This window comes from Phodopus roborovskii, unplaced genomic scaffold (genome assembly GCF_943737965.1).
Source record: "Phodopus roborovskii unplaced genomic scaffold, PHOROB, whole genome shotgun sequence".
Taxonomy (NCBI): domain Eukaryota; kingdom Metazoa; phylum Chordata; class Mammalia; order Rodentia; family Cricetidae; genus Phodopus; species Phodopus roborovskii.
Window position 1 is genome coordinate 3,012,786 of NW_026126469.1, and position 14,061 is coordinate 3,026,846.

A 14,061-nucleotide genomic window follows, 5' to 3' on the forward strand; every position below is an offset into this window, starting at 1 on the left:
AAGCCAGTCCCCAGAAATGGCTTGTAAACTGACTGTATCATGCTGGTGGTTCAAGTTCACAATATAAAATAGGAAGGAGTGAGGCTCCTGGGAGGGGACATGAAGCTTCCTGTGTTTTCCAGGGCAATTTACTTTTAGCGTCATCTTCAGTTGCTCTTCCCTAGGGCCAGAGCCCATACTGTGACCTTTTACCACAATCCTAAGAGGCAGGGTTGTCCCAGGTCTCTGAGTGTGTCCAGCACCTGGTACAACGGTTCTCCCTGGCTCTGCAGAGGCCCTGGCTGCACTGCTGCCCTGTCTCTGAGTTTTGTCACAAGGATGAGTTCCCTGCTGTTTCTCAGGTCATCTGCTTGCAAGTGGTTTATGTAGGCTCACACTGTAGCAGAGCCTCCAGACACACTGCTCAGGTCAGGGGAGGGGCAGTTCCAGGTGGAACAACCCCAGAACAGTCTGCACCCCAACCAGGAATGCATGCCAACTCTTGCTATTCTTAATCACTACCCACAGCATGGCCACCTGGTAGATGCTACTCCAGAAGCTCTCTTAAAAGAACTGTCTCAATGCCTCAAGGCTATGAAGACAGAGTCCTAGCCGTGGTCTGTGATGACATCTATGCCACCTCTACAGCTCTGGCTCCATGCTCCTCTTCCCTGGGCTGTCCCTTGTTTTTCTTAGTCAGGGCAGTTTAGAGCTTCCTCCATCATTGGCATCAGCCCTGGTCAGCACGCATGAAGCTTGCTGAGTTCTGAGCAACATAGATTATTAAGGGTTACTAGATAAGACCCCTCTGCCATAGTGCCACTGGGTGGCCAGAGCAGGAGCCAGACTGACCTAGGAGGTACACCTGGTCATTCAGTCCCTGCCAGTTACAACCACAGTGTAGCACCTCACCACATCACTCTACTGAGTCTGCCCTGGTTCCTGTATCAGAACAGTGTTCTGATAGTCAGTAGGCCTCTGGTGGTCGCAGCCCTGATGTTTCCTCACCTCTTTAGCAGTCCCCCTTGCCCTCAGCTGGGATCTGGAGACAAAGATTGGCTCTGTAGCTTCTGCCCTTTGAAGTACAGCCTGAGAGACAGTAGCAGGCCAGGGCCTACAGGAACCCCAACAGTGTGTACTACAACTCAGCTGAAGAGGCCCCAAGACTCAGATAGGAGCCTTCCCTGAAGGTGGGTGCTGATGATGTTAGCTCAGGCCTCACTTATAGCCTGACCTGTCCTGTAATTATTACTGTAGCAATGCAAAATAGCTCCTTTAAAGTGTGAACTAAAGATGGACTTAAGTGTCAGGTCGGGATACTTTGCCACACTCCTAGAATTTCTGGATTTAGGAGAAAACAAAGAAAATTCCTATAACCAGAGGCTTTTTTGCAGCTATGGGCTTCACGTTGGATCTGTATCGCCAACAAATCCGTTGATTTGTCCTTCTGTCAACTATATTAATTACCTTAACAAGTTTGTACATCCCTTTCTACAAAATTTTTTTTCTGATGGAATTTTTACACGATTGGGCAATGACCCATGTTTCCAGGGTGCAGAACAGGAGTGGTGCAGCCACAGGCGCCTGTGCCAGGGCTTGTAAGTATTGTGTCACCTCCTTGGATACTTCAGTGTGAACAAGGCTGGGAGGCAGGATGAGGGTACATTTATTTTCCCAATGAAGAACCCAGAAACTTGAGAAGCCCCATATGGACACACTGAGACCAAGAACAAGGCTCTTCCTCTGAGTCAGGCTGCAGACTTGTGGGCCCAGGAGCTCTCAGAGCCTTGACTCCCTGAAGGTGTTTCTCTAGAAAGCTGCACAGCAAAGGCTGAACACTAGGTCAGCTTACCAAAGACTTCTAATCTAACTCAACCCTCTCAGTTAAGAAACTGCAAAGAGCTGCAAAGATGGCATAGTGGTTAAGAGTGCTGGTTGCTCTCACAGAGGACCCAGGTTTGATTCTCAGCACCTACATGGCAGCTCACAACAGTCTGGAACTCCAGTTCCAAGGAATCAGAAGCTATCTCTTGACTTCCCCAGGCACTAGACACTCAAGTGGTGCATACACATTCATGTAATCAAAATACTCATACTCATGTAAAATAAAGATAAAAAAATAAATAAATAAAGGAAACTGCAGCCGGGCAGTAGTGGCACATTCCTTTAATCCCAGCACTTAGGAGACAGAAACAGGCTGATCTTTGTGAGTTTGAGACCAGCCTGGTCTACACAGTGAGTTCCAAAGCTAAGCTAAGTGAAACCTGTCTCAAAAAAAAAAAAAAAAAGGGAAACTGCAAGGAAAGCCAATTGAAAGTGGGCCGGGCCAGACATTTTTCTGCCTTCCATTCAGACAGAGTCCCTGGGGCAGGCATATGCTTCTTGTGGGCCATGCAGGCAATTACAAACCAAACAAGCCCATCTCACCTAACTTTTAGAAGAGTTCAAAGAGGAGCAAGCCACAAGGCAGAAATCACCAATGAGAACTAGGAAGATGGCCAAAGGGTTACAACCCCTCTTAATATACCCTGTGACATGCCCACTGCGGTGTCTGTTCTGGCTAAGACTCTGAGGCTTCTAGGATTCTTTATGATGATACAGTAAATAGAAGTGCCCTGGAGGGAAAGATGCTGACCTGGATGTGACCAGGCAAAGGCTTCACTTTGAGAAGCTCTGGGCCTGTTTATAAGTGTAGGGACACTAGACCTTAGGCCGTGATGATGGGTGGGTCCTAGTTTTTGCAGCAGCCCCAGGAGATGGCTCCTGACCCTCTAACAGAAACAACTATAAAGAACAAAGGAAATGGCTACAGGTTAGACTTTCCTGGAAAGGCTGGGGAAATCATCATGCTAATGTTCCTGGGGGCCTCTATAAGGTTGGAAAGTGGCAAAAGTGAATGCCCAGAACAGTGAGGTCCACACAGGCCTGTGGGCCTGAGTCAGCTTTTCCCTAAGTCTCAGCAGAAGGTGCTGAGGAAAAGGGCATGTGTTCTTCTGGGAGCAAGCTGACCTAACTGTTTCCTCCTCACAGCCACCTTTGGCATCAGTGGAGGGTGGGGACCAGTTTCCCACAGCATTTCTATTGGGGTTCCTTGCAAGCACCATCAGCAGCCCAGGAGCTGCTGCTGTCCAGTCAAGGCTGGGCCACAGAGGACAGCAGGTACATGTCCTCTAAAAGAGAGTGCCCACAGATTTGATGACAAATCCAACCGAGTGGGGCATGACTCAGGGTTGTTGGGTGTGGCTGGCACACGCTGCCTTACCTGCCACAGCCCCAGGCACATGGGCATGCCTGGTTTGGCATCTGCCTCCGGCTTCAGGGTACACACTGACGTCTTGGATGGCATCTCCAGAATCTGAATCTGACAGTGAGAAAACAAGCTGATTTGGGCGGATGCCAAGCCGAGTCTATGCTATACAAACAAGAGATGTTTAAAGCGATTAGCCAAGGCTGCTCTCCCTGTAGGGACCTGAGAGCAGAGCCTCCTAATTAGTTTGCACAGGCTAAAGGGCTTAGATGCTCCTGGGGTCCTTGCAAAACAAATGCTCACATCATTCCTGAACTGCCAGCCCTTCGTCAGCAAGCAGCTATGGCACACCTTGCCCTAGTTTGCCATTTGGGAAAACCAAGCCCGACTTAATTGGTCCTGCCTACTCTGGCCATCCTCCCTCTTCCGCTTGTCTCTCTTGCCTCAGGATTTCCAAGGGCTCCTTTTGAACAATCTCAAGCACACAAAATGATGCAAAATCTTATGTAGAAGGCCCAAGGGAATCAGCATGTTGCAGAGCTAACTAAGGCCAGCTCCACTGAGCCCTGGTTTCCCAGTACCCAAGTACCAACCCAGACTACCTAGATGCCAGGCCATTTGGGGCCTGGGCTGGGATAGGCCTTGTGACCTACATGGCCCAGCTTCCCATGTGGGTATGCAAATCCAAGTAGACTGCTCATATGCTGACCAGCACCATCCACAAAGACCAGACTGGACTGGTTTCTCAGACAACCTATATCTAAGATGATAACCTGGTATCCTCATTCATTTGGGGGGATGTGACACCTCTCTTGTGAGTTCATCAAAACAGAAGGGCCCCACATGACAAGCTGCAGTCCAGCACAAACCAGATGTTCCCTATGCCTTTTATCTGCCTGGGGTTCTTCTACATGGTTGTGCCTATATGTACTTTCTGGTGTCATGTGAGCTAAGTTGATTCTAAAATCCCAGAGCTTCTCTAGGGTCCAGCAAGTGCAATCCTCCATGGCAACTAGCAAGAACATGAATACAAACCTGATTAGAATGGCCTGGTCTGCACACAAGGCATCAGAGCTCCAAAGGGATGGAGGGTATTAATTGGCCATATCCAGTATGGCCAGAGCCTGGGCAAGTAACAGCTGTGTTGTCCTTACCAACCTATGCCGCATAGAACCTTATATGTCACAGCCACAGAGATGATTCTATTATCAGCCATATGAGCCCTATGGGGCTGGGTCCAGGGCAGCTTCTAGGAAGTGCAGAATGCAAGCACACAGCCTTCAGTTAAGAATCCTGCTGATATACTCACTTCTGATAAATGAGGGACAAGGTACTCTCTGGCAGGGTTATCTCACCAGAATCTCCACAGTGACTGGATTCATTTCTAATGGCCAAGTTAAGCACTAGGAATGGCTCATCTGCTGCTGGCGAGCCTTATAGCCCCTGCCTCTGCAGTGGGAAAGAGACATGCTCAGGCCTTTAGGAGACAGACTGACATCTGAAGAACACTTGGCTGTCTGTGGGAGGAGGTAGGGAAAGTCCTAGACCCTGGTGATGTTGGAGAGCAAGGTATCAGGGTGGTTGCCATAGTTCCAGGGACAGGTAAACAGGACAGTGCCTGAAGACACGCTTCCAAGGAAGCAAGGAGACTGCTGTGAGGCAGAACCAAGTGACCAGAGGGCTCCAAGGGTTGTTGACTAGTCAAGACTGCACAGCAGACCCACCAACAAGGGCAGAGGAAGCAGAATCCACCAAGGGAACAGGTGCCCAAGACCTGGGAAGGGAGTGTGTATGGAGGAAGCCAAGACAGAGGGTAACATATAGGAGGTAGGGATGCTACAGGGGAGTAGAGATGAACGGTGTAGCAGTGGGCCAGCAAGTATGCATTAGAGTTGCTCCATGCCAGAAGGTAGAGAAGGGGAGGGGGCTCCTAGCCACAGTCCTGTCTCCTCAGCCCCATAGTCCTCCACAGCCAGCAGCACTAAGTAGGCAGCTCCTGCTGGTGCTGGCAGGTCAGGCCCATGCACTGGGTTAGGCTTGGCTCCTGCCCAAGAAAAGTCATTTTGTCTCCAAGCAGATCTAGTTCATAAATAATGAGATAGTAACAGGCATTTATTTGTTCATGATTGCATTTAAATCACCAATTAGGAGCTACATACACTTTTCTTGCTAGTTTGCCAAAAACCTGTTAAAAGTTTTATTAATGTGAGTGGTGGGGGAGTTGCCCCTCCTGTACAGCAGGCCAGGCAGCCCAGGTCACCCTGAGCCACAGACCCACAAGACGCCACTCTGAGGGTTAAGATAGCTCAGCTACTCTCAGGCCACTCATCAGTTCAGTCTTCCTCTGTGGAGGTCACAGGTTCCTGTACAGTTTTAACCAGCTTCTGGCCCTCTAGCCCTCACTACGGGTGGCACTGTATTTTCAAAACAATTTATTACATGTATTTATTTGTCTGTGTCTGTCTGTGTGTGTGTGTGTGTGTGTGTGTGTGTGTGCACATGCGTGCGTGCGTGCGTGTAAAACTTTTGTGACACAGTTCTCTCACCATACAGGTTCTAGAAATTGAACTCAGGTTTTCAGGCTAGGCAACAAGCATCTTTACCTGCTAAGCCATCTCAACAGCTGGACATTGTATTTTCATAAGCTGCCAGCATACTCCGGGAAAATGACTGTTTTCCAGTCTGCCTGAAATCTGCCTAAACCAGGCCCTGAAAAAGTATAGCTGGCTTAGGCCCAAACAATGCCCGGGAGCATGCTCCCACCTCTCACGGCCGTCTGGGTGGCCATACTTACCCAAACCTAGCATTTTTCCTTCTGGAAACAAAAGCTGGCATGGATGCCAGATGGAAAGATCCAGTGTCTATAGGAGGCTCCATGCTCAGGGAGGCTAGGCACTGCTCTTTCAGCTCCCAGAAGCCTGGAGAAGCAGGCTAGACAAGGTAGCTGCCCTGGGTCTGACCCTGGGATCCTGCTCTCCTGATATAGAATGGATGTTGTGCTTTCTACACTCTCAATACATATTTCAGATTGGGCTTTATACAGTCCCAGGTTCACTAATAGCTCCTATCTGAGGGTCCTTTACTATCCAGCCTCTCCCTGCTGCCACAATGGGGTCTTCCTGGGTGCTCAGGTAGGGAGAGTCCCTGTCATGGCCTGTGTGCAGTGCAGATTTTGTATCTGTGACTTTTGCCTCCTAATGCACTACCCTTCCCAGAATGTACAATTATGGAGTGCAGTTTCTCTGTCCTTAACATCTGGCTGATCATTAATGGCCACAGCTCTGCATACAGGGTGATGGCGATTCTATAGGAAGAAGCCCTGAGATAGGGTAAGTTTACTCTTATAGAAAGCTGAGGGTCCTGGTATTGCTGCATGGATCCATATCCTGTACTCCCCTTTGCTCCAGCCTCATAGTTGATGGGCCATAGTTTTCAGATGTCTTTTATCCTGTCCCTTTTCTTTTTGCCAGAGTTTGTGGAACAGTTTGTTTCACAGAAGGCTTGGGTGCCCTGGAATTCCTCTGGACCTCTTCTTACTTCCAGACTAACTCTCATTCTGGCTTTATTCCCCCTTTCCCAAGTTTGTGGCCACTCCCTCCCTCATTTAGCTTCCAGAACCCTGCAGTTTCACTGTGGCATAACTCCGCCTGCCCATTTGTGAATTCCCCTGATGCTTCAGTTCTCTTCACAGTGTCACTATATGATGTCTCTATTGCCTCTTCCAACAGGCTAGTAGAGCACCAAGGCCCCGATTTCTGGAGGTTCCTTTCTGTATACATACATGTATGTGTGTGAATATATGAATAGACAGGTATGCTTAATGTATATGTTTGTACATGGCCCTGAGTGGCCCTTCTCCAGGAACAGCACAATGCTGAGTACCAAGGTCTGCCTTAGCCCTTTCTGATTCTCACCACTGCCCTGGACGGATATGAGTTCACAGAGAACTAGGCTGTGCATCAGCCAATGGCTGCTGGAGCTGCAGTGAAGCAGGCAAGTTGCACAGCTGCAGCTGACAGAGCCCTGTGGCAGTACTGGGCCCTCCTTATTGAGGGAGGACAAGTGTGCCTGCTTAAGGCAAACCCAATGTCATTAGTGCATGGAAGGTAGTTCCAGAGGGCTGGTCTTACCTCATCGCTGCCCTTCCCAGGTATAGCAAGCATCCAACATAGCTGTCCCCTGGCCAGGACAGAGCTCCTGCAGAAGCCCACATTGTCCAGCTGAACTGCGTCCATGATGGTGTTCCTGCCCTCTGCCAAGTCCCACAGGCACAGCCGCAGGTCCCGGCCCTGGCTGATGAAGCAAGGGGAGGGGTCCGTGAGACACTATAAGCATTATGTACCCACTTGGACCAGTACCTGATCTATAGCCCTTTAATGCTGAAGGTGGCCATGTATCCAGAAGGTATCCAGGTAAACTTTGCACCATCCAGGCTAGAGGCATCAGGTGAAGAGGTTTTCTCCCTCAGTGTTCACAGCTATGTTGGCATCTATGGCACTGAAGCCAGGATGTTCAGTAGATTAAGAATGTGGACACTGAAACATATACTATGGTCAGCCTCCTGTCATTCCAGTTCCACTGAAGTATACCCTGCACCCTTTTCTTCTCTGAGAACTGCCTTTAAGGACTCAGAAGTCTCATTTGGGTCTCTTCCAAAGTGTATTTGAGACATATATTCACTCAGAATACCATGCAAGCATGTTGACAGCAGCTTCAGGCATCATCACTAGGAAACAGTCCAGCTGCTCTGCAACAAAAGAATGGCCAAGTATGCTGTGCCACAGGGTGCCACTCAGCTGACTGCTGACATATGCAGCAGCTGGAAGGAAGTTGAGCCGTAGTTTGCTAAGTGAAAGAACCCAGATCTGAAGGTGATGGGAGATGTCATTCTGTAAATACGTTTCTCATACTGGTTACTGAATAAAGCACTGTTGGCCAATAGGAAAGCAAGATAGGTGGAACTAGGAGACAAGGAGGAAAGAGGAAGTAGTAAGGAGGAGTCAAGATGGAGAGACTGGAGAGAACAGAAGTCTGGGTCCACTCCCCAGTAAGATAAGAACACATATGTAAGGAGTGAGGTTTTTCTGCCCACCGCCGGTCTTGTCCCGTCAGCCCCACATTGAGACTCTGTATTTGATATAACGCTGTTGGCCAGTTACTAGTTTCTTATCGGCTAGCTCTGTCTTAAGTATTAACCCATTTCTATGTATTTCCATGTGGTCTCATCTTACCAGGGAGAGGCGGCGTCTCGTCTCCCCATTCTCTCCTATGAGAATACACAAGACAGGACTATTTCAGGCAGAGGCCACTGCAGGAGGCTAGCAGTAGTGGGAAACCAGGTCTTGGCAAAGGCTCAAACTGTCCCCAGAATGTTCTAAGGCTTGTGCTGGCTTTAACAGGCTTGCATGCTTTTGGACCACCCTCCTCCCTTGCCCTTCTATGACTTGCTTCTCAGGGACCTAAGAAAGACTGTGTATGCGTGAGAGTGTGCATGTGCCTGTGAATGTGCGTGAGTGTGTGTGTGTGTGAGTGTGTGTGTGTGAGTGTGCTGTGTGTGTGTTTGGAGACAGGGTCTCTCTATATAGTTCCTGGCTGTTCTGAAGCTCAGAGAGATCCTTGGGCCTCTGCCTCCCAAGTACTTGGATAACAAGCCCTGTGTCCCCATTTTTTAAAAGGCTCACTGCCAATGTAGTCTTTTATTCCGTTTGTTTTGTTAAGGGCCATCAAACCCAACATGAGGACCTCTTTTCTAAAACACTAGAATATTTGTGTAAACTTCACCAGTTAAACCTCCCTATTTTGAAGACAGGAAATATGAAAAGTTCTGAAATCTGAAACATTATGAGAGCTGACATGACACTCTAAAACTTCCAAACTTTTATGCAGGGAGTAGTGCATGTCTGTGAGTTCAGGTCCAGCCTGGTCTACAACATAAGACATTCCAGGTTAGCCAGAACTGCATAGTGAGACCCTATCTCAAAAAAAAAAAAAAAAAAAACAACAAGTAACAAGCTTTTAGATTTCCAGATTAGAGAAATTCAGCTTCTTGGCTGCTGATAGTGGGCCCAGCAGACACCACCCACCTGTGTGACCAAGGTCAGTCACACCTGCCAAGGAAACACAGGGACTCAGGAGCCTCTATCACCACCAGGGTGGCAATCACCACACTGAGCTTCCTCCCCAAACCCAGGGCCTCAGTCTTGTTCTGAACCTGGGATATTCTACAGGGTACTTCAAAAGTACGGAGATGATAGGAATGAGTGTAGGGAACTGAGCCCAGAGCCCACATGCAGCTACTGGCATCTCCTTCCTGTCTGTCAACAGAGCTGAATCTGGAGGGAGGAGCATAAAGAACAATGAGATAGTGGACTTTGCCACAGAGGAACTGTGGGTCTGCAGGTGGGCTAAGGATGTCCATCTCCATAAGACCCAGGATCCTGACCACATGGCCTAGCCAATTAACATGAAGACACCCCTAGCAGAGAGATAACCTGTGATAGAATAATTATGCTATATAAAATATAAAAAGGACTTCACATATCAATAGGAAAAATGCAGTCAGTCCAGTAAATACCAGGTGGTCTTTTCTTTTGTTTCCCTAACTTAAAGTCAGGAAAGATCATAAAACCATTCTGTTCGTTTTCAAGACATACATCCTTAAGACAGTCTAGCAATCCTGGGCTGCTGCCAACTGCACAGTGGGCGGTGCTGCAGGGCTGTTCTTGACTGGGCAGTGGTTACTCAGGTGCTACAAGGGTTTATATACTAGCTAGCTGGTGTAGCTCTTGTGGCCCAGGTGTAACTAGGGCTGGGGACCCTCTAGCCCTAAGCGATAAGAAAGCATACAACCCCTTCCAGGGCCTCTTGAAGAAACCTGGACCCAAACACAGCTGAGGCCAGGCAGCCTTGGTGGGCTGTGGTCTCCAGTGCAGGGCAAATGCACCTGGGCATTCCACACTTGCAGCCCCCACCACAGGCCTCATGACCCCCAGGAGGGACAACAGGAGGGGCTACAGCACCACCACCCTGGCTGGGGGATAGGGTGTTTATATAAGTACCAGTCCCAGGCTACCCTTCATGCTTTTCAAGCCAGTTGACTTGGTCCTAGCCCTGTGACCAAGGCCACCCAAGTGTCTGGGCCCTGGGTGAGCTCTTTTGAGGCTGGGCCCTGCTTTATTCAGCCCTGTCCCTTTAGCACATGGTGCAGTTACCTCTTTGTCAGCTGCTTTCTGGGCTGGTATCAGCTCCCTCAGATGGCACTTCCCTGTCTCAGAAAAGCCTCAGGGAAGGTGATCCCATCTGACAGGAGTCAGAGCTATCTATTTCCCAAAGGCTGGAGCTGGCCCTATACTCTCCACAAGCTACAGCCAACCTGGCAGGATGCCCCTAACACCTTTGGTTTATTGCCATTTTGCCATTCTGCTCTGGCTAAAGGTAGTCACAGGGGCCTGTCAGAGTTTCCAGCATAGGTCCCTGATGGTCCCTTTTGTTCCTATGACTCACCTGAGGAGCTGGTGCCCTTGGGGCAGTGTCTTCAGCCAGGTTACACCCTGGCCCCTGTGGCCATTTAGGGCAGCAACTGTTCTTCTGGTCTGCAGGCTCCAGATGTGCACCAGGCCACTCTGAGAGCTGTGGAGTCAGGCACAGACACAGACAGGGCTGCAGTCAGCAGACGTCTTGAACTTGCTCTAGGCCAACATCACACACAGCCAATGGAAGGCACTGGAGGAGATGACTCTGAACTGAAGGTCAGCAAAGGTGACCAGAGGGCCTGGGCTAGGTTACTTTCTCAGAGCTCAGTGGTGTGACATAGTGGTATGACTTGCTGCTCCTCCAAGAATTCCAGAATGCACAGGGCTTCAGGCAGGTTACGAAAGTGTGGCAAGTACAGTGCCTTTGCCGCAGCTTACATAAGCAGCACACTCTGTGAAGCCCAATGCTGGACATCACCCTAGGCTTGGGGTGGGGCAGTTGTTACTCACCCTGAGAAAAGGAGGGGACTCCCCAGAGCTTGAGACGCTGGGCAGAAATGCAGTGTGTTCACAGGTGACTGTGTGCCTCGGAGGACAAATCTGGGACCAGGTGGTGGTGGGAACAGAGCTGCCATGTGTTAGATGCAGTCCTGGGGTGGAAGACATGTGAGTGATAGAGAGCTCTACATCTCTTCATTCAGAAGGCAGTTGGAAGGGAGGTATCTATAAAGCTGTTGGCTTGGTACCCAGATTCTGCCCCCTCTAGGAAAAGGATGTTACTCTCCATCATGCAGACAGGCTCTGTGGCTGTACAACAGCCAGCTCTTGGCATGGGCCCAACTTACCCTAACTGCCAGCCTGTCATTGTTCCTGCTGGGTACCTCCAGCCCTCTCCCTCCCTGTATCCCCATCTTATCTGTCAGCTCTGGTATTCCCTCCTTGGCAAGCACAACCTAGGAACCCTGTATGGAGGTCTTGCTGCTTCTACAGTAAAGCAGTTGCCTATCAAGCTCAAGGTCCTGAGTTCTATTTCCAGCACCACAGAAAGGAGCCTTTGCTTAGCCAAACTTGATTCAGGTTCCTCCTTCTTCTTGTAGGCCTATGTGAACACTTTCAGCAAAACCTCTGTCGGTTTATTATCACCCATACCCAAACGATCAGGCCCCTCAGCCTTTACTACCCATCAAGTGACACCTGCTTACCCTGGTCTGCCTTCAGCCTGAATCTCCAGACACCTGATATGGCCTCTTACCTATTTTCCATGCACCCCTCCCCATGTTGCAGAATATCTGTACCCTGTGTGAAGATGTGTTGCTGTGATTGGGATAATAAAGAGCTGAATGGCAGAAGTTAGGCAGGAGGTATAGGAGGGACTTCTGAGGACAGAGAGGACTCTGGGAAGAAGAAAGGCACAGACTCCAGGAGATGCAAAGGAAGCAGGATATACAGGCGGAGAGGTAACAGCCACAAGCCACGTGACAGAACATAATTTAAAATAAATGAGTTAATTTACATTGTAAGAGCTAGTTGGGAACAAACAAGTTATAGGCTAAGATTTCATAATAATCATTATTTGGGAGCTGGCAGAACAGAGAAAGACTAGTTACACTTCCTCCTGCCCCCTGCTATAAACCCTGACTTGTCTCAGTTTTCAGAGGTAGGCCTAATCTCTTTTTCTTACAAGAGCCCACATCCCTGTCCCTATGGTACTCCATGAGTCAAGTATTAAAGACTGCCTCCTCCTGCAGTGACCCTGCATACACACTCACAGCATTCATCCTAACATCCACTGGACTGAACCTACCAGCAGGCTTCCTTCCTGTGCCTCCCTCAGGGGCCCTCCACTCTGGAGCCCCTTTGCTTCCCTCCCTAAAGTAGAGTAATGGCATGCCTGGATGACGTATACCATTCTTGCTTTGTGCTAGTACCTACTCAGCCGAAATGTGCTTACAAATGAGAGCGCTACAAACTGCCCTACTGCATCCTGGCCTGAACCACCAAAACTTCTAATTATTTTTGTTTGTTTGTTTTCAAGACAGGGCTTCTCTGTGTAGCTCTGGCTGCCCTGAAACTCTCTCTATAGACCAGACTGGTCTTGAACTCATAGATCTGCCTGCCTCTGACACCTGAGTGCTAGGATTAAAGGCGCGTGCCACCATCATCAGGTCAAAACTAATCATAACCACTTTGTGAACAGCATACTCTACTTCTGAGAAACTGAAACAGGAAATGATTGGGGAGCTGCCCCAGATTCCTGGGAATGGGCCTGAAATATTCTCAAGGCATGTGCCACCAAGAGGCAGAGCAGCCAGGGAGGGTACATGGGAAAGGGCAGGACCAAGTCATCTGGCCACACCCACAGAACTGCTGTCTAGGCAGACAGACCACTCCTCAAAGCACAGGACTTATATTGAAGACCTATTAGGGTCTACCTTGCAAAAGAGAAATTTCCAGTGCCCTAGACCACACATTTCCTGCAGTCTACCCCCATCACGCCACCCCCCAGTCCCTCAGCTGGCTGCTCTTCACAGGTAGGGGTGGCCCCAAAACCACAAGCTGGGATGAAGGTACAGGAGAAAAGGTCAGAGGCAGACAGCAGGGGGACTGCACAGGCATCTTTCCAGTGAGCAAGGGCACATCCTACCATACTTACATGCAGCCCACACAGCAGGGAAAGGCAGCTCTGCCATCAAACAAACACGACACGGAAAAGAATGGAGCACAAGAGCTGGGTGGATTCTTCCAGAGCGGCTTTAAGGCTGGTGTGGAATGTGGGGAGAGGGGCTACAAGGCTGAGGCCACAAGCAGCTATGAGCAGTGAAGAGGCCAGTGAGGAAAAGGCTTCTCTAAAAGCAGCCTCCCCAGGGCAATACCATCAAGTATATCTTCTACCTGCATGCCCCATAACACCACACTATCCAGGACCTATGGAGGGTAGACTAGGAGGATGGGAATGGGATCAGGGCTGTGCCAGAGAGGTCTGTACCCATGCCAGTGGCATGAAATAGACACATATCTAGTTCTACTGACCTGAAGTAGGCCCCATCAGGTCAAGCCCTTTTTGGGCTAACTCTATCCTTGAACCCTGACTCCCTCAAGGGCTTTCAAAGAAAACAAGGTCACCAGGAATGCATGTACAAACTGTCAAATCCCCTCTTTTCTGCCTCACCCCTCCCCCAGGGATGTGTTAGGGAAGAAGCAAAATTCATCATTTGGTAAAGGCCAACTAACTCTTTCCAAATGTGAGGTGTGACTTCTGCAGACACTGTACACAGACACGTGCCCCTGAAAAGATCACAAATGCTGGAAGAACTGCCTCCAACAGGTGGCCCAAAGGACAGGTTCAGAGGGCAGCTGAGGGCC

The 14,061-nt window shown here is 49.4% G+C and overlaps 1 protein-coding gene across 1 annotated transcript in view; it reads right to left on the reverse strand.

Annotated features, from left to right (window-relative positions):
• Window positions 1–14,061, reverse strand: part of Gnb1l (G protein subunit beta 1 like) — a 68,915-nt gene that overhangs the window by 14,229 nt on the left and 40,625 nt on the right. Inside the window, exons 2-5 of the mRNA XM_051191019.1 lie at window positions 11,209–11,348; window positions 10,730–10,855; window positions 7,357–7,519; window positions 3,242–3,340 (exon numbers count right to left, since the gene is read on the reverse strand). Of these exons, the coding sequence (XP_051046976.1) occupies window positions 3,242–3,340; window positions 7,357–7,519; window positions 10,730–10,855; window positions 11,209–11,333 (513 nt within the window). The 5' untranslated portion in view covers window positions 11,334–11,348. The remainder of the gene's footprint in view (window positions 1–3,241; window positions 3,341–7,356; window positions 7,520–10,729; window positions 10,856–11,208; window positions 11,349–14,061) is intronic.